Source organism: Scyliorhinus torazame, chromosome 15 (assembly GCF_047496885.1).
Source record: "Scyliorhinus torazame isolate Kashiwa2021f chromosome 15, sScyTor2.1, whole genome shotgun sequence".
Classification (NCBI taxonomy): domain Eukaryota; kingdom Metazoa; phylum Chordata; class Chondrichthyes; order Carcharhiniformes; family Scyliorhinidae; genus Scyliorhinus; species Scyliorhinus torazame.
The window spans coordinates 92015592-92036198 of NC_092721.1; the positions used below are offsets into that span (position 1 = coordinate 92015592).

A 20607-nucleotide genomic window follows, 5' to 3' on the forward strand; every position below is an offset into this window, starting at 1 on the left:
ATAACACCTGAAAGGCAGGCCCTTGTGCTCATCGTAAACCAAAATCAATGAACAGTTGTAGGTCAGGTGAACTCCATGGAGTTTTCTAAACCCTGGCCCATAATAAATTTCAAAGTACCTTTTAAGCATATTCACAAGACACACTTGGTGAGTTTTCCTTCTATCTTTCGTTCTTACCACATAATTCACCTCACTTAATTTCCTTTCAATCCGATAAGGTCCACAAAACCTTGCTTTTAAAGGTTCACCTACCACTGGTAACAATACTAAAACTTTATCTCCCCTGGTAAAACTACAAACTTTTGCTTTCTTGTCTGCTACCTGTTTCATCACATGCACCTCTCCAATGTTGTCCAACTGGGTGTGACTGCTCTCACATGGTTCTATTCATATCTATTCGAATTACAGCCACAGGATGGCATGCAATAATTTCTCTTCCTGTTTCTGCACTGTTACCTCTGATATTCCCCAAGGATCAATCCTTGGCCCCATTCTATTTCCCATCTACATGCTGCTCCATGACAACATCATCCGAAGGCACAGCATTTGTTTTCACGTGTACGTTGTACGTGCACGATACCCAGCTCTACCTCTTGGCCCCACCACTTTTGCTCAATTATCAAACTGACTATTCAACATCCAGTACTGGATGAAAGGAAATTTCCCCAGTTAAATATTGGGAAGACTGAAGTCATTGTTTTCAGTCTCCACTCCAAACTCCATTCCCTAACTGCTGACTCTTTTTCCCTGCAACACTCTGAGATTAGACAGTCTGTTTGCAACTTTGGTCTCACATTTGATCCTAAAATAAGCTTCTGCCCTCACATTTGTGCCATCTCTAAGAACGGCCATTTCCATCTCCATAACATTGCTCGCTTCTCCCTTGTCTCAGCATCTGCTGCAGAAATCCTCATCCATGGCTTTGTAACTTCTAGACTCGGCTATTCCAACACACTCCTGACTGGTCTCCCACATTCTAGCCTCTGTAACCTCTGCAGCCTTTGTCTGAACTCGCACAAAATCCCATTCTCTTATCACCCCTGTGATCATTGATCTACATTGACTCAAACAAGGCCTCAATTTAAAAATTCTCATCCTTGTTTTCAATCCTTCCATGGCCTTGCCCCTCCCCACCTCTGTCATCTCCCCCAAATCCACCACCTTCCAAAATATCTGTGCTCCTTTAATTCTGGCCCCATGTGTATTCCCAATTATAGTTTAGGGGAGGTGGGGGTGTAATGGTATAGTCACTGGACTAGCATTCCAGTAAACTGGAGGACAGTTTAGCTCAGTTCGCTGGACAGCTGGTTCGTGATGCAGAGCGAAGCCAACAGCGCGGATTCAATACCCATACTGGCTGAAGTTATTCTCAACCTTGCCCCTTGCCTGTTAAGTAATGGGTTAAGAGACATTGCAATTAGTTGTCTCATTTATGTTAAGTATCCATTAATTGACACTGATATGTAAAGGGGCTTCAGGTGGCCTCTGTCAGGTGGTGCGTTGTTAAGAGTTTTGTGCAGAGGCTGTGGAAGTGAAATAAATGGTGTTTGGTGAAAAGGAACAAGAACTTTAGACTCTTCCTATCACAGTAACTAAAACGGCTAACAATGGTAGCAGAGGATGGTTGCTGTGTAAATGTGAAGGGTTGAAATATACAACTTTTCCAGATCAAACCAAGGAGTGAGTGAGAAAAGAAAAAAAAAAGGGATTTATGGCTGAACCGAGGACAAAGATGGCTGGATATGACTATCCTCCCTTATTTTCTGAAAGGGAATCGTACGACCAATGGAGAAGTGCAGTAGTTATGTGGACTAAAGTAACTGCTTTGAGAAAGAGAAAACAAGGTATGGCATTGGCTCTTTCTCTACCATATGGCAGTAATATCCGAAACAAAGTGCTTTCTGAGCTGGAATTGGAAGAGTTAGACTCAGAAGAAGGTCTGGAGACTTTATTACATAATATGGATAAGATTTATAAGAAAGATGACTTGTTAAGTGCATATGAAGCATGGTCGGATTTTGTAAGTTCCGGAAAATGGAGGATATCTCCATGGAAGACTATATAATGGAATTTGGCAGACTATATAAAAGGCTGCAGAAACACAATCTGGAATTTCCACAGTCTGTGTTGGCCTTTAAATTGCTTGACTGTGCTAGAGTGAGCAACATGGATAGGCTCCTGGTTTTGACAGGAGTTCAGTTTACTGATAAGGATACCTTATTCGAACAGATGACAAAAGCTTTACAAAAGTTTCTGGGGAAACATTCGATTCCGATGGCCCTGATGACCCAAATAGGTCAGCCTGCAATAAGGCAGAATATGGAAGATACACTAGTAACAGGATGGCAAAATCGTATGGCTACAAACAGGGCTCAAGACTATAGAAGGAGACCAAGACAAGGAAATTATGAAGACAGAAACCCAGTTAGAACCTACAATAGGAAGATGAACCCCAGAAATGCACGGGGCATGATAAATCGATGTTTTCGATGTGACTCTCAATACCATTATGCTTTCAACTGTCCAACTCGTTATGATAGAGTGTTTGAAGTGACACATGACATGGAAGAGTCAGAAGAGGAAAAAGATAGTGACCAGAAAGAAGGCATTGTCCTATTGACAAGCAGTTCTACGCCGGTAATGAGGGTGTTGGTTGCAGAATCCTTCAACTGTGCTGGATTGGACAGTGGCTGCACATCTACTGTGTGTGGAATTGACTGGTTAAAATGTTACCTGGACTCTTTGAATGCTGAAAATCGTAACAAGGTTAAGGAATTTGAATGGTCCACAAGTTTCAGGTTTGTGGATGATAATACTCTGAAGTCGCTGAAAAGAGTGGTGATCCCTTGCAATATTGCGGGAGTGAAACGTTTCATTAGCACGGATGTTGTATCAAGTGAGATACCTTTGCTTCTGAGCAGACCGTCGATGAAGAAAGCACCCATGAAACTGGATATGGAACAGGATAAGGCAACAGTGTTTGGAAAGACGGTGGACTTACAATTTACGCAGTCGGGACACTTTTGTATTCCGTTACTGACAAATAATATTTCAAGTAGAGTGGTTAAGGATGTGTTAATGGCAGTTGTATGAGCAAGAGATAACATGAAGGGTTGGGGTAACTGGCACGTATGGGTGAGGGCCAGTGTACAAAGCTGTGTAAATATATCATTTTGCCATGTATATATCTTGCTCTGCGCGATTTCTCGTTTTTTTTTGTTACGGGTGCGGGGGGGTGTTATTGTTTGTAAGGGAGAAAAATTGTGTTAAAAAACTTTAATAAATATATTTAAAAAAAGAAAAAGAAAATGGAACTTTAGCTGATAAAAAGCTTGTGGTATTAAAACTGCATAGGTAATTTGCACATCCGTCTCCTTGGAGGCTGAAAAATGTATTAAAGGATGCAGGGGTAAGGGATGACGACTATGCTAAACTGATAGAACAGGTTAGTGACCGCTGTGAAGTTTGTAGGAAGAACAGAAGGACGCCAGCACGACCGATAGTAACCCTACCTTTGGCCAGGGATTTTAACAACATTGTGGCCATGGACCTTAAGATCTGGGATAAAGCAAATAATATATTTATTTTGCATTTTGTAGATTTAGCAACCAGATTTAGTCAATCAACGATTGTACGAAGTAAAGAAAAGAGAGTAATTCTGGATCAAATCGTGGAAAAATGGATAGGGACAGGAATGGGTCCACTGGCAAAATTCCTTACGGACAATGGGGGAGAATTTGCTAATGATGAGTTTAGGGATATATGTGAAAACATGAATATCAGAGTTATGAATATGGCTGCAGAAAGCCCATTTAGTACTGGTGTCTGTGAAAGAAATCATGCTGTCATCAATGACATGCTGCGGAAAATTTTGGCAGATCGACCAAATTGCAGGCTAAATTCAGCTTTAGCATGGGCAGTACATGCAAAGAATTCATTACAGATGGTTGGGGGCTATAGTCCTTATCAATTAGTGTTTGGTAGAAATCCTAAAATTCCATCCATTTTGGATGACCAGCCTCCAGCTTGGGAGAGGACTACAATTGGCTCTGGTTTTGCTGAACATTTAAATGCCTTACATAGCAGTAGAAAAGCTTTTTTGGAAGCAGAAGCCTCTGAAAGAATTCGCAGAGCTTTAAGACATAAAGTACAGCCATCAGATGCCGTTTTTCAGTAAGGAGGCATGGTATATGACAAGAGAGACAATTCTAATGAATGGAAAGGCCCAGGGAACATCATAGGCATAGATGGCAAATCAATTATTTTGCAACATGGTAATCAAACTGTGAGGGTACATTCATCAAGGATAATGGGTACAGATTACAAATTTTCAAATTTAGACAGAGCAGACAGACATGACGAGGAACCAGAGTCATCTGGTACGCATGTGTTACAGAACTATGAGGACCAATTAACTGATATAGACAGGGTTTCTGTGTAGGAACACAACACTTCTGGTGAATTTGGGGTATACACGGAAGTACCAGATAGGGGACAAAAAGCTCTATTCCACAGATGGATTTGCACGGAAAAGGTTCTTCCGGATGGAACTTATAAGGCAAAGGCCAGGCTAGTTGCAACGGGATTTGAAGAAAACTTAGAAGATCAGGATTTAAGGGTAGATTCACCTACAGCAGGAAAGGTTATTTTAAAGATCTTCTTGGCTCTATTAGTCACAAAGGCATGGGAATGCAAATCTATAGATATAAAAGCTGCCTTTTTGCAGGGGCATCAGCTCCAGAGAGACATTTTTCTCCATCGTCCTAAAGAAGCAGCTAACGATGAAAGGGTACTCTGGAAGTTGAACAAGTGTGTATATGGATTAAATGATGCTTCTAGAGTCTGGTATTTTCGGTAAGGTCAGTTTTGTTAAAGTTAGGCTGTTGCCAGTTGAAAGCAGATCCTGCAATGTTTTACTGGCACTATAAAGGAAATCTTTCTGGCATTTTTATGATGCATGTCGATAATTTTTTGTGGGGTGGGACTATTGATTTTGAAGCTATTGTAATCTCTGGTTTGAGGAAAGAATTCAGGGTTGGAAGTCAGGCGTCCGGTGCATTTAAATATATTGGACTGGAAATTGGACAGATTAAGTTAGGGGCAACTTTATGTCAGCAATCTTATTTAGAAAGCATCACCCCAATAGCAATTAGTCGTGGCCGAGTTTCACAAAAAGACCCAATGGTTTCAAAGATAGAAAAGAGCAACTGCGAAGTTTAATTGGGCAACTGAACTGGTTAGGTAGACAGACTAGACCGGACGTGAGTTTTGATGTCTTAGAGTTGAGTACAAAAATGAATGATCCCAAAGTGGAAGACATAATAAGAGCAAATAAAGCGTTGGCCAAACTAAAAATGCAGGAGTGTGTTTTGAAGTTCCCGGTTTTAGGTGACCGTAAGCACTTGAAACTCATAGTTCATAATAATGCGTCCTACGCAAATTTATGTGATGGGGTTTCAAGCGCAGGAGGTTTTATAATTTTCCTTTTGGGGAACAATGGTAAATGTTGCCCGCTTGTGTGGGAAACAAAGAAAATAAGGAGAGTGGTAAAAAGCACTTTGGCTGCTGAGACGTTAAGCCTTGTAGAGGCGGTTGATATGGCCTTTTATATAAGTATGATATTGACAGAAATTAGGGGATTTGGGTAATATACCTATTGACTGTCACATTGACAATAAATCCCTGTGGGAAAATGTGCACTCAACAAAAAGTGTCAATGAAAAGAGGTTACGGATAGACATCGCAAGTTTGAAGCAGATTTTGGACAGAGGGGAAATAACAAAAATTAAATGGGTCGACAGGAGCTATCAACTGTCAGACTGTTTTACGAAAAGAAGGGCGAGTTCACAGAAACTTTTGGATATTGTTAATGAAGGCCGCTTGTTTCTGTGACTGTTTTTTTTTCTTTCTCGTCCAAACAAAAAAAAAACAAAAGGGGGGGAAATCATGTATGTGTTTTTGAGTTTCTTGAAATTTTGTTTTCACCTAATTATTTTGTTCTCCAAAAAAGGGGAGACTGTTAAGTAATGGGTTAAGAGACATTGCAATTAGTTGTCTCATTTATGTTAAGTGTCCATTAATTGACACTGATATGTAAAGGGGCTTCAGGTGGCCTCTGTCAGGTGGTGTGTTGTTAAGAGTTTTGTGCAGAGGCTGTGGAAGTGAAATAAATGGTGTTTGGTGAAAAGGAACAAGAACTTTAAACTCTTCATATCACAGTAACTAAAACGGCTAACATTGCCTGAGGTGTGGTGATTCGCAGGTTAAACCACCACCAGTCAGCTCTCCTCCTCAAAGGGGAAAGCAGCCTATGTTCATCTGGGACTATCTGGGCTTTATTCCAAGGAACCTGCGTAATATTCTGGAGACCCAGGTTTGAATCCCACCACAGCAGAGGGCGAAATTTGAATTCAATAAAAATCTGGTCTTAAAAGTCTAATGATGACCATTATAGAAACCCATCTGGTTCACTAATGTCCTTGAGAGAAGGAAATCTGCCATCCTTATCTGATCTGGCTTACATGTGACTTCAGATCCACAGCAATGTAGGTGACTCTTAAATGCTCTCTTAATGGTCAAGCAAACTACTCAGTTCAAGGACAATTAGGGATGGGCAATAAATGCTGACGAAGGCAGCGATGCCCGCTTCCTATGAATGAATAAAAAAATAACTGTCACATTCATTGGTGGCCGTTTCTTCAGTTACCTCGATCCCAAGTCCTTGAAGTCCTTCTCTGCACCTCTCCTCCCCAGGCCTTCCTTTCCTCCTTTAAGACACTGCTTAACACCTACTACTTTGATCAAGCTTTTGGTCATCTGTCTCTTGATGTGGCTCAGGGTCATACATTGTTTTATAATGCTCCTGTGAAGCTTCTTGAGACGTTTAATTCCATAAAAGACACTATAAAATTATAAGTTGTTGTCATCTGTTCTGCCAATGGGACAGGACATACCCAGGCATGGTGATGGAGGGGTCTGGGACATTGGGTGGAAGATATGATTCTGTTTTTGTGAATATGGCAGGCTTTTATAGTCTGTGGAACAGTCCCCAAATAACGATGAGAAGGATTTTGCATTGTCTACTTGACTGAGTGTTTTGTCATGTTTGATGTCTTGGATGAAGTTGGGTGGTCCATTCAGTTTTTCTCATTATACCTCTTTGTAGCATTTTAATATTGCTGAGTGGTTTGTTAAACAATTTCAGATGGCAGCTAAAAGTCAGCCCCATTGGCCTGGAGTCACATACAGGTGAGAACAGTTAAGAAGGTTTCTTTCCTGGATTTCGACTGCAATCCAGTAGTTTCATGGTCACTATTACTGATACTGGCTTTTTATTCCTGATTTATTTAATTTACTGAATTTAACTTGCCTAGCTGCATGATGGGATTTAAACTCATGTCTGAAGATTATTAGTCAAGGCGTCTGGATTACTGATTCAGTAATTTAACCACTGTGCTACCACTTCAACACCTCTGTGGCAGCAGCACGGCAGCTAGGACATAAAATCAGTGAAAGAAATTAAGGCATTAAACTGATTACATTTGTTTTGAGTACACACAAGAGCCAAATGCATAAATGACTACTGCCTTTGCTTTGTTCAACAACTGATAGCATAGATAATTTCACTAATTCAAAACAGTGCATATATAATGCTTAATAATAATGTAACATACATTTGGGAAAACTTTTTCCTAATCAACAATTTTTGAAAGCTATCGGGATGCTTAATTTAGTAATTAATTAAAAGTTGCTCTTTGGGTTGGACCTTTTATATGGTCTTACTGCTCTAATTTAACAGGGGAAAAGAAAAAATATTTTTGTTTATGTGTTTTGTCTTTTTTATTATTATTATTTATTTGTGTGTTTTTTTTTGTGAAGTGATGACCTGCACGTTTATTTACACGTACAGGAGTTAAGCCAGCATCCTCCACTGACACTGGCGTGATGCTGGGTGTGACAACCAAGCAAAAGAACATAAAGTAACTGATGGATAAAACAAAAGAGTGGAGCACAGCCCAAAAAGAACGAGAAAGGAAACAAAAAACTTATCAAAAACCCGTCAAATTAAAGTGCGAAAATCGGGGTCGATAAGGCAATCTAACCCGTGCAGTGCCCACCGAGCACGGAAGGTCTCGAGTGTGCCTGTGGACACCGCATGCTCCCGTTCCAGGGACACCCAGCCGCGAACGAAGCTGTGGAAGATGGGCAGACAGTCAGGCTAGATGACCCCCTCGGTCGCCCGCTGCCTGGACCTATAAATGGCAAGTTTGGCCAGTCCCAGGAGCAGGTTCACGAGGCGGTCCTCCGCCCTCCCCGCCCCCCCTCCGCAACGGATGTCCGTAGATCAGGAGCGTGGTGCTGAAGTGCAAAGAAATCTTCAACAACAACGCTGTCAAGAAACCAAAAAGGGAGTGCAGCCTAGGACAGACAACATAAATGTGCTCCACGGTCTCCACCAGGCCGCAAAAGTGGCAGGTCTCTGGCAAAGCCGTGAAGTGGTTTAAACGATGGTTGCACGGAACTGCCATGGCAGCACCCTCCACCACAGGTCCCCTAGTTTTATGGGGAGGACACCTCTGTAGAAGGACCTCCAGTGGGGACCTCTGCCGCCGGACGGCAACGAGGCACGCCAAGGCGTATCCGGGCAGCGGGCGAGGACAAGGAGGTGGAAGGTGTGCAACAGCAGGCTGTGCAGGAAACCCCTCTGCACAGTGCGAAAAGGCACAAGACGGCTGGGGCTGTGTGGCACCAACGCCCGGGGGGGTGTTCCGGGGTTTGGGACTAATGTGGAATTCTGTCCGAACAAGGGTCCGCTCAGACGGGATGCTACCGCACAACCGTGCTGTCTCGAGTCCAAGTGTGCCCACGGGGCGGAGCATGGCCGTTTTGAGGCCTTGGATGGCATTGGCCGTGCACCGGACAGATACCGCTCCTCGCCTAGCAAGCTCGTAGGGTGTCATTCAGCCTGCCCCTCCGCCACCCAGCACGTTCCCGATCCTGGTCACCCCGGCATCCACAGCCCTCCGCTCCCCCAGCTCTTTGGGTTGGAAGAAGGTAAGTTTTAGTCCAATTTTAAAATAGGGCGGATACTGGCTCTGCTTGCAGCTGCAACTACTTAATTAGATAACTGGATTAAACAGGTTTTCAGAGGCGAGATTCAGCTGAGTATAAAATTAGGCTATTTTAAAGTGCTGCCTTTGTCTGCACTGGAGCCTTAGGACTGCAGTCGGGTGTGAAATTGGGGTTTGGTGACCAAATGAGTTTGGTGACCAAATGAGTTTGGTGAGGAGGGCGCAAGGTGATCCTTTACTTTTGTACTTTTCCTCAGAAAGAAGAGTCAGAGCCTTGGTAAGTAAGAACTGGTGACTGTTTCTACTTAATAATGTCCTTAATATGCTATAAGCTTGAGGAAATAAAAGTAAATGGAGTAATTGAAGGAGAAGTCATGTGGAATGCTCCTCTTGTGTGATGTGGGAAGTCAGGGACACCTCCAGTGTCCAAGGTATTCAGATGGGCAGGATGTGTCTACAGCTGCAGGTACTGAAAATCTGTGTTTTGGAACTGTGACTGGAGTCACTGTGGAGCATTTTCAAGGATGAAATCCTTGTGGATAGCATGTATAGTAAGGTAGGGACCCACAGATAAAAAGCGCACAGACAGAAAAGGAATGGGTGGCCCGTAGATAGAGCAAAAACACTAAGCAGTAGTGCAGGAGTCCCTCGGGTCCATCTCCCTCTCTACCAGGTTTTCCATTTTGGATACTGTTGGGGGGGGGGGGTGGATTTCTCCGGGAAATGCAGCAATAGCAAGGTCCCAGGAACATGAATGGCTCAGTTGTATGGTGGGTGAGGGATCAAAGAGTGGGAGAACAATAGTAATAGGGGATTATCTTGTAATAGTAACCGATTGATGTCTCTGTGGCCACAGACGTGACAACAGGATGGTACATTGCCAGGATCAAGGATGTCAAAACATTCTGAAGGGAGAAGGTGAACAACCAGAGGTTGTGGCCAAATCTGTACCGATGAGGGATGAGATCCTTCGAGCAGGATATAGGGGGCTAGAAAATAAAATAAAAAGCTGGACCAGAAGGGTAGTAATCTCTGAGTTACTCTCAGTGCCTCATGCTAGCAAGAGCAGGAATAGGCCATAAGAAGTGTGGAGAGATGGTATAGCAGGAAGGGATTTGGATTCCTGAGACATTGGGACTGATTCTGAGGAAGATGGGACCTGTACAAGCCAGATGGGTTGCACCCCAGCAAGACATAGACCAATATTCTCTCAGGGGTATTTGCTAGTGCTATTGGGAGGGATTTGAACTAGAGTGACAGGGAGATTGGAACCTGGGCAAGAAGACACAAGAGAGGGAAAGAAAGATAGAATTGAAAGACAGAAAAATAGAAAGCAAAAGTAGAAGGCATGGAAAGCAAGGGTCAGCAGCAAAAAACTGTGTAAAATTGTTAAAAATACAAGTCTACAAGTCTAAAAGCATTGTATTTGAATGCACAGAGCATTCGCAATAAGGTAGACAAATCATCAGTGCAAATTGGTATACATTGGTTCAATATTATTGTGATTAGGAAGACATAGCTGCAGGGTGACCAAGGCTGGGGGATGGACATCCAAGGGTACACTATATTTAGGAAGGACAGGAAAAAGCGGGATGGGATGAAATCAGCGCAATAGTGAGTGAGGAATTTGGCTCAGATGTAGAATCAGTCTGGGAGGAGCTAATAGACAGCAAAGGGTGGAAAATATTTGTGGAGTTGTCTAAAAAATGGTAAGGGATGGCATTAAACAGGAAATTAGAGATGCATGTGACAAGGGTACTATAGTAATCATGGGTGACTTTAATGTACATATAGATTGGGGAAACCAAATTGATTGGAAAAACCAAATTAGCAACAATATTGTGGCAGATGAATTCCTGGAGTGCGTATGAAGTGGGTTTTTCAGATCAATATGCTGAGCAACTAACTAAGGAATATGCTACCCCAGATTTGGTATCATGCAATGAGAATGGGTTAATTAATAATCTTATCGTGGGAGGCCCTTTGGGGAACAGTGACCATAACAAGATAGAATTCTTCTTCGGATGGAAAGTGAAGAATTCCAATCTGAAACTATGGCCGGCATCAGAGTTCGTTCTGCCACTGCTGCCAGCGAGAATGGAGAGCTTGGCGCGAAGCCAAAACTCCATTCACTGCAGTGAGTCTGGAGAATCTCGCCAGCGTGAATAGGCAGAAAATTCCAGTCTATGACCCTAAATCTAAACAGGAAAATACAAAGGTCTAAGGTGGCTAAAGTAGATTGGGGACCTCATTAAAAGGCATGATAGTGTAGGGCAGCATGGTGGCACAGTGGTTAGCACAGCTGCCTCGTGGCACTGAGGTCTCAGATTCGATCCCGGCTTTGGGTCACTGTCCGTGTGGAGTTTGCAAATTCTCCCCGTGTTTGTGTGGGTTTCGCCCAAAGATGTGCAGGGTACGTGGATTGGCCACGCTAAATTGCCCCTTAATTGGAAAAAATTAATTGGGTACTCTAAATTTTTTTTAAAAAAGGCATGACAGTGGGTAGGCAATGGCTAATATTTCTGGAATGAGTGTATGCACTGCATCAATTATACATTCTTTTCTGGTGCAAAAACAAGAAAAGCAGCCCCGTCATGTCTTGCAAAAGTTATAAAGAATAGTATTAGATCCAAAGAAGAGTCCTATAAAGTTAAGGAAAAAGTACTAAGCCTGATGAATGGGAGTTCAGCAAAGAAAGAAAAAAAAATTGATGAAGAGGGAAAAAAAAGAGTATGAAAGTAAACTTGAAAGTAATATAAAAACTTCTCTCAGTGTCCAAAAAGAAAAAGATTAATGAAATACAAACGTAGGTCCCTTACAGTCTGAATCAAGAGAATGTATAATAGAGAACAAGGAAATTGCAGAGCAATTAAACAAGGAGGAAGACGCAAATAACTTTCCAGAAATGCTCAGCAACCAAGGATCTAGTGAGGAGGAATTGAAAGAAAATTAGGATTACTAAAAAAATGATGCTGGAGAAATTAATGGGGTTGAAAGCTGATAAATCCCAGGACCTGATAATCGACATCCCAGAGTGCGAAAGGATGTCGCCATGGAAATAGTGGATGTATTGGTTGTCATCTTCCAAAATTCTGTAGATTCTGGATCAGTCCTGGCAGATTGGATGATGGCAAATGTAACCCCGCTATTAAAAAAAAAGAGGGAGAGAATGGAATTATGGACTGGTTAGGCTAGCATCAGCAGTGGAGAAAATGTGAGAATGGCAGGGTATTATTTAAAGGGTGCTAGATTGGAAAATGTTGACATACAAAGGAACCTGGGTGTCCGAGTATGCCAGGCACTGAAAGCAAGCATGTAGCTACAGCAAGCAGTTAGGAAGGCTAATGGTATGTTGACCTTAATGGCAAGAGGACTTGAGTACAGGAGCAAGGATGTCTTACTGCAGTTTACAGGGCCTTGGTGAGACCACACCTGGAATATCATGTGCAGTTTTAGCCTCCTTTTCGAAGAAAATATATATTTGCACTCCTCTAAGGGAGTGCAGTGAAGGTTCATCAGACTGATCCATGGGATGTCAGAACTGTGGTATGAGGAGAAATTGGGTCAACTGAGCACATATTCGCTGGCATTTAGAAGAATGAGAGGGAATCTAATTGAAAGATATAAAATTGTGACTGGACTGGAAGCAGGGATGTTGTTTCCTCTGGATGCGGGGGTGGGTCTAGAACAAAGGGCCATAGTCTCAGAATATGGGGTAGGCCATTTATGACTGAGGTGAGGAGAAACTTCTTCAAAGGGTGATGAACATGTGGAATTCCCTACCAGAGAAGGTTGTGAAAGCCAATTCACTTATTTAAGTAGGAAATAGATATATTTCCAGACTCTAAAGCTGTCGAGGTGTATGGGGATAGTACGGGAGGATGGTGTTGAGATAATCAACCATGATCATATTGACTGGCGGAGCAGGTAAGAAGGTCTGAATGGCTTACTTTAGCTTTCTATGTTTATTTTATTTTGATTGTTCTGAAGGCGATAAATTTAATACACTGTTTCGACCAGTATTTGCTATATCTCCAAATACCTGACATCGCCTTTGGTAACACTTAATTTCTTCTGACAGAATTTCTTCTGACAGATTTTTCTGATGCAATTCCTCATTTGTGGTCTTTTGCTCAATTGTAATCTTCAGTTGTTCAATGATGGCCTCATCACTCTTTATGGTGTCTTGAGCACACTCCACACAACTCTTCAGGTATTTAATTTCTGATTCATATAGCTCTAACTGCTTCCCATTGTTCCAATAGGTGTCAGAGTTTTCTGGCTGTTAATTTGAAAGCAAAAGTCATCAATTAAAATTCTCGATTGGAAGGAAGGGTGAAAATACACTTGCTTTAAAAGAAATACAATGATACTGAATGAATTTTGATTTTGACAATAATGATAGAAGCAATAATGATAGAAGCAATATATACAATCTACAAAGAATGTAGCAAGATCACGCTCACACAGCTGGCATGCACCACATATAAGATTTAACATACACATCAATGGAAACAATATCCTAAAGAGCACACACTCAGTCAGAAAAGTAACACTCAGGAAAAGAAAGTCTTCAAACATACTTTTTCTATGTTACATTCCCATGTATCTGTTGCTCTTGTCCTTCTAGATGGCAGTGGTCGTGGGTTTGGAAGGTGCTGCCTAAGGATCCTTGGCGAGTTACTGCAGTGCATCTTGTAGATGGTATACACGGCTGCCACTGTTCGTTGGTGGTGGAGGGTTTGAATGTTTGTGAAAAGGGGAGCAATCAAGAGGGCTGCTTTGTACCAGATTGTTTTGAACTTCTTGAGTGTTGTTGGAGCTGCACTCATCCAGCCAAGTGGAGAATATTCATTACACTCCCGACTTGTGCCTTGTAGATGGTGGACAGGCTTTGAGGGGTTAGGGGGTAAGTTACTCGCCATACGATTCCAAGTCTTTGACCCACCCTGGTCGCCACAGTATTAATATGGCTAGTCCAGTTCAGTTTCTGATGTCCGAGCAGCATTTTCATCTCCCCTGAAATTTAGCATTTTTGTCCATGATCTGACCAAGGTTGTAATGGGGTCTGGAGCTGAGTCGCCTTGGTGGAATCCAAACTGAGCAAATGAGAGCAGGTTATTGCTGAATATGTGCTGCTTGGTAGCACTGTCAATGACCCCTTTCATCAATTTTGCTAATGATCCAGGGTGGACCATTGGGGCAGTAATTGGCTGAATTGGATTTGTCCTGTTTTTTCAGACAGGACATAGCTGGGCAATTTTGGGTAGATGTCAATGTTGTAGAAGTACTATGACAGTTTAATTAATGGTAGGGCTGGTTCTGGTGCACGCATCTTGACCACAATAGCCAGGATTCCGTGATGGCCCATAGCCTTTGCTATATCCAGCCTTCAGCTCTTTTTGATATCACATGGCTTGAACTGAGTTGGCTGAGTGCTGGCTAGTGTCTCCGCAATTTCCACCTTTACTCAGGGCTAGGGGAAGTAATCATGGGCCCAGTGTTTCTCCTGTTTCCAGGCCCCTTATTCCGTGCCACCCCCTCCCCATCAACTTTAAACCTCCCACTCAATCATGCATGACACAATTCACCAATCAATTAATTCACCAAATAACTAGGAAGGGCCAATGAAATGATGACGACCGTTGTTGGCAACTGGTGACAAATATCATCTGATGTATATGCAGTTTGGGTTGTTAAGATTAAGAGCGACCCCTGCTCCTGATACACATGTCATGCTGGTGCATGAGATGAGCTGGGCTGGACGGCCTTTGTTATCCATAATGATCTTGCGAACAAACAGTGGGATTTGGTTTATTTTGTTGCTATTGAAAGTTTACTGAGTGGGATTTCTAGGGTGAAATTGTCACGGTAGGAATGAATAACGGGCTCACAGTGACTCAGTAACCTGCTTTGCACTGCACATGATTCTCATGAATCTTTTCCATTGACTTCAATACTTGCCTATTATTATCTCATTATCTTGATACTTTTTATGAGCTTTTGAGGTATTGAAATGAAATGGAAATCGCTTATTGTCACAAGAATGAAGTTACTGTGAAAATCCCCTAGTCGCCACATTCTGGCACCTGTTCGCGGAGGCTGGTACAGGAATTGAACCCGTGCTGCTGGCCTTGTTCTGCTTTACAAGCCAGATGTTTAACCCGCTGTGCTAAACCAGCCCCTAATATTATGATAAAGTAAATGTTGAAAATATACTGTCGCGAGGAGTAGCAATTGCTGATCAAGAAAACAAAGATATAATTGTGAACCATTCAGTCTTTGTCCTCAGTCCCCTAAAAGTTGTGTTACGCAGAGATACAAGCTCCAACACTGCTCACTGACAATGAATATATATATTCAATCATTCCACTTTGTTGTTCAGGAGCTCTGATCTTTCTACCTATGAGATTACTGATAAAATAGAATCTAATTACATCCAATGTGTGAAATAATTATATTGAACTCTTTCTTCCAGGTAGTACAAAGTCTTATACTTCTACAGAATTGAAAAGATCTTGGGCAGTTAATCTGGGTTGCAAGTATTGAATCTTACCCCCAAATAGGAATTTACTGTCATCATGTCCATAATGTGTGAAGTACTGGGGCCGGTTTAGCTCAGTTGGCTAGACAGCTGGTTTGTGTTGCAGAGCAAGGCCAACAACGCAGGTTCAATTCTCACACTGGCTGATGTTATTTATGAAGGCCCACATCTCAACTTGCCCTCTCCTGAGATATGGTGACTATGGCAACGTTACCTACTTTCTATGGTGTAAGGTGCAGTGGCTGAGGCAATCACCAGACTCAGCATTATCACCTGCACAGAATTATAAATAACTGAATGGGGTATTTTCCTGTCAAATTAACAATATTATCAACCAAAAACCTCCGGTATTTTAATTTGAATCTAATTTCACCTGTGTTGCAAGTTGGGTATTTTAAACTAAAGGTCAAGTGGGGTGAATTGACTGCGCACTAGCCCAGGGTGTCATGACATTAATTTGAGCTCTCTGGTTTGTTTAATAGTTGAGGTGGAATGGACTGTAGAGTGCACACAAACTAACACTACATTATATTGTTGCCGTTGTTGATATTAATGACCCATGCTGAATATATATCGGACAACATTTATAACCTGATGCCAATAATGTGCATTTTACTAGGACCTTTCTATGATTGTTTGTCGGATTGATTGGTGAATCTTGAAAGGGAGAAAATATCATGCATGATGGAGTGGGAGGGTTAAAGTGGTTAAAGGTTTAAACTGCCATCCAGAAAACAGGAGAAACACCGGCACCCATTATTTCTCTCCCTGGCTCTCAGTACCATACTTTATGCATTTACGTACATATACTGCCCATACAGTTCTGGGCACCATATCTTAAGAAGGCTATATTGACCTTGGAGGGAGTGCAACGTAGATTTATAATAATGATGCCTGGACTACAGGTGTTAAGTTACGAGGAGAGATTGCACAAATTAGGCCTATTTTCACTAGAATTTAGAAGGTGAAGTGATGATCTGATTGAAGTTTTCAAGATGTTAACAGGAAAAGACAGGGTAGACAAAGATCAACTATTTCCACTGGTTGGAGCTTCTAAAACTAGGGGGCATACTCCTCTATCTATCTTCCACTGTGAATTTAATTGAGACTTAGAGCGTTCGCTCTTCGCCTGGCTAAACATAATGGGCGGGATTCTCCGACCCCCCCCGCCGGGTCGGAGAATCGCCGGGGGGCGGCGTGAATCCCGCCCCCACCGGCTGCCAAATTCTCCAGCGGCGGGGATTTTGTGGGGGCGGGAATCGGGCCGCGCCCATCGGAGGCCGCTGTAGGCGGCCCCCTGGCGATTCTCAGGCCCGCGATGGGCCGAGTGGCCGCCCGTTTTTTGTCGGTCCCGCTGGCGTAAATTAGAGTAGGTCCTTACCGGCGGGATCTGGCGGTGCGGGTGGTCTCCGGGGTCCTCGGGGGGTTGGGTGGGGGGGGTTGGGGGGCGGAGGTATCTGGCCCCGGACGGTGCACCCACGGTGGCCTGACCCGCGACCGGGGCCCACCGATCCGCGGGCGGGCCTGTGCCGTGGAGGCACTCTATTCTTCCGCACGGGTGGCTGTAGCGGTCTGCCATGGCCGGTGCAGAGACGAAGCCCTCTGCGCATGCGCTGGGATGACGCCAGCGCATGTTGGGGCCAGCCTAGCCCCTGAAGGTGTGGAGGATTCCTCACCTTTGGGGCGGCCCGACGTCGGAGTGGTTCACGCCACTCCTTCCCACTGGAGTTGCCCGTCCCGCCGATTACGGCAGAATCCCACCCAATATCTTTCTATTCCTTACGTTGGTCTATTTGTCTATTCCAATTCTTCATGCACTTTGTCTTTCCTTTTCCTGCTGTCCAACCCCATGTGAAGTTAGTTTAAACTCTCCCCAACAGCAAATCACCCATGAGGACAATCATCCTGCGACTGTTGAGATCTCAACTGGCCTGTACAGGTCCCATCTTCCCCAGAGCCAGTCTCAATGTCCAAGGAATCTAAGCTCTTTCTTTTGCGCTATCTATCCAGATATTGACTTGTTTGTGCAGATTGATGTTGGATCAAATTTAATGCAAAGAAAAGTGAATTGATACATCACTGGATGATGAATAGTAGAACAACTCTAAATGGGGGAAAAAAGGGAAGCAAAACAGAGACTGGGGCTCCGATGTATAGAATTGGTATAACAGGCTGCATGTACTCCCTGACCTGCTTGGAGAACACAGGAAATTTGTGTTGCTAGCTGATCATACTAAGACATGGTTGTAGCCAACACTACCTGCATTGCTCACTGACTATGTGCCTGTTTGGGGCAGTGAAATTCATGTGTAATTTAAAGGCAGTTTGCAGTTCTTAAAAGAGGTGATTTGTGTCTGCAGGTAGCAGGATACAGCTTGAAACTCAGCATCACCATTGGAAGAGGTGCAGATAAGTCTCCCAAATTTTCTGTTGCAGCTTTAGAACCAAGAATTCCATGGGAGAAGGAAGATGTTCACTCAAGCACAAAGCACTCCAGGCAATACATGCTGTGGGAAGAGGTGGCTCAGGATGTCAATGGCAGGACACCGTGGGAGTCGGGGTCCTCAAACGGTGAGACTGCACCTAGCTCTGCTCTAGGGGATTCACATGCTGACCTTCAAAGCCCAGACCACCAAAGAAATTTGATGCCAGGAGACCAGGAAATATTCAGTACCCTGAGGTTGTTTTACAGCAAGCTTTTCAGAATGACAGAAATTTTGCAACAGTCTTGCCCAGCTTAAGTCTGAGATTTATACCAGGTTAGATAGCAAACAGTCAACCGTGGAGAAATTGGTCAGCTCCATGAAGACTGCAGTGGTTCTTACAATGATGAAGCCTCTCGTGACAGCTCACACTAATACTATGGAAGCCCAGACATTTGCTATCTTGGTTCTGGGTTCCAACATGCCCTCTGATTTTCAAATCATGAAAGATAGCATGGATAGAGGTTTTGAAATCATCACTTCACTTATGTTCTTGCACACAGTAGAAGTTCTGAGGTGCAGGTCCCGAGGAGGCACCTACTGTTACTCCTCAAAATACCAGAATAACAGCTGCCCTGCCATGGGATTTGCCAGTATCACAGAGCTAGCTGTGCCAGATTGCCCATCTAAGCCAAGATTCTACAATCTGCAGCTGGTCCCACATAGGAGCATGCAGGGCAATGCGAGCACAGTATCTAGTCCTTCCTAAACTGTCTCCAACCTTGGCACTGTTGACCACACCATCCTCCTCCAATGCCTCTCCACTATTATCTAACTGTGTGGGATTGCACTTATCTGTTCTATCTAATGTCTATCTAATTGTAGCCAGATTAACACTCAATGGTTTCTCCTCCTGCTCCTACACTATTACCTGTTGTGCCCCCAATAATCTATCTTTGGCCTTCTATTTCTCATGCTTACCCTTGGTAACATCAACCACTGCATTAACTTTCACATATAAACTCGCAACACCCAGATATGCCTCACCACCTCTCTTGACTCTTCCACTGTAGCTAAGTTATCACACTGCTTATTCAAAATCCAGTCCTGGATGAATAGAAATTTCCCCAATCAAATACTACAACGACAAAAGCCACTATTTTTGGTCCATGCTCTATCATTGTTGCTGAACTGCAAACTCCACCCTCTCCTTGGCAACCATCTGATACTAAACTAGATTGTTAGCAAAATGGTGTCAAATTGACCCTAAGATTAGCTTCTAACCACATTTTTGCCACATCACTAAGACCATCTTTTTCCTCCTCTGTAGCATCATACAACTTCACCCTGCCTGAGCTCACAGACTTCATGATTCCTTGACCCTTTAATGGAACAGGTGGCTGCCATTCGGCCCTTCAATTTCATGTTGGCTTGCAGCAGAGCAATTCAGTCAATCTTATTTCCCACAGCCATGCAAGTTTATTTCTTTCAAGTGCCCACCCAATTCCCTTTTGAAATTGTTTCTGCTTCTACCACCCTTGTGGGAAGTCAGTTCGAAGTCATTATAACATGCTACATAAAAAAAGTTTGTTCCTTTAGTCCTTGTGCAACAACTGGATTAATCGTGTATATTTATCTCCCTCAATCTCCTTTGCCCCAAGGAGAACGACTCCAGCCTATCCAAACCAACCATGTAGCTAAAATCCCTTATCCATGGCACCATTCTACTAAATATCCTTTACACCCTCTCAACATCCATCATAACCTTCCAGAAGTGTGATGACCACAACTGGATGCAATATTCCAGTATTATATTATACAAATCTCTGAACTACCTGCACTCACTTAAGCCTGGCTTCTGGACCCGCCCCTAATTTTAATCTCTTATCACTGGCCTTGCCTTGAGCTGTCTGGGCTTTCAGAAATGTCTTCCCTCTGCCTGACCTGTTCCCTACTTCGCTTTTCTCCTTTAAGACATTTGTTAAAACCAACGCTTTGACCAAGCTTTTGGTCACCTAACCTCATAGCTCCTTTTGTGGCTTGGCGCCACGTTTAATTTTAAAATATTCCCCTGAAGCTGTTAGGAACTTTTTGATCATATTAAAGACATTACATAAATATCAGTTATTGTTTATCCTGAAGGATCCTGAGGGAACCCTGTGATGTGTGTGAGGTTTACTGCTCTCTTGTCCTGCTTTGGTCCATCAAGAAATTCTTGCAACTGTTCCTTTTAGAGGAGAGAGAATCCACCACTTTCCTGATGCTGCAGCGTATGGTGAACTGTGAAATGTTACTATGGTCATCTGCTTCAGCTTGGAATGACACCATGGCATAGAATTCAGAGGCAGGGTGACCTTGGCAGGTACAAACAGTGCTGCCCAATTTTATAATGCCAAATGGATTCTCACCGACCATCCTAGTAGTATCAGAACATTGTGAATACCTTTTCATCTATTAAAATTAAGCATGGTCAAAATTTCCTGATTATGTGCCATCAGCAGAACAAACTATAAAATTAGTGCTAAAATATTAAAAAAATTATTACTATCATAATTTGGGAAAATACACT

General features: G+C 43.0%; 1 protein-coding gene across 1 annotated transcript in view; it reads right to left on the reverse strand.

The window, feature by feature from the left end:
• LOC140391314 (deuterosome assembly protein 1-like) overlaps positions 1 to 20607 on the reverse strand; it is a 150495-nt gene that overhangs the window by 42154 nt on the left and 87734 nt on the right. The window contains exon 5 of the mRNA XM_072475906.1: positions 13114 to 13353. Within this exon, the coding sequence (XP_072332007.1) occupies positions 13114 to 13353 (240 nt within the window). The remainder of the gene's footprint in view (positions 1 to 13113; positions 13354 to 20607) is intronic.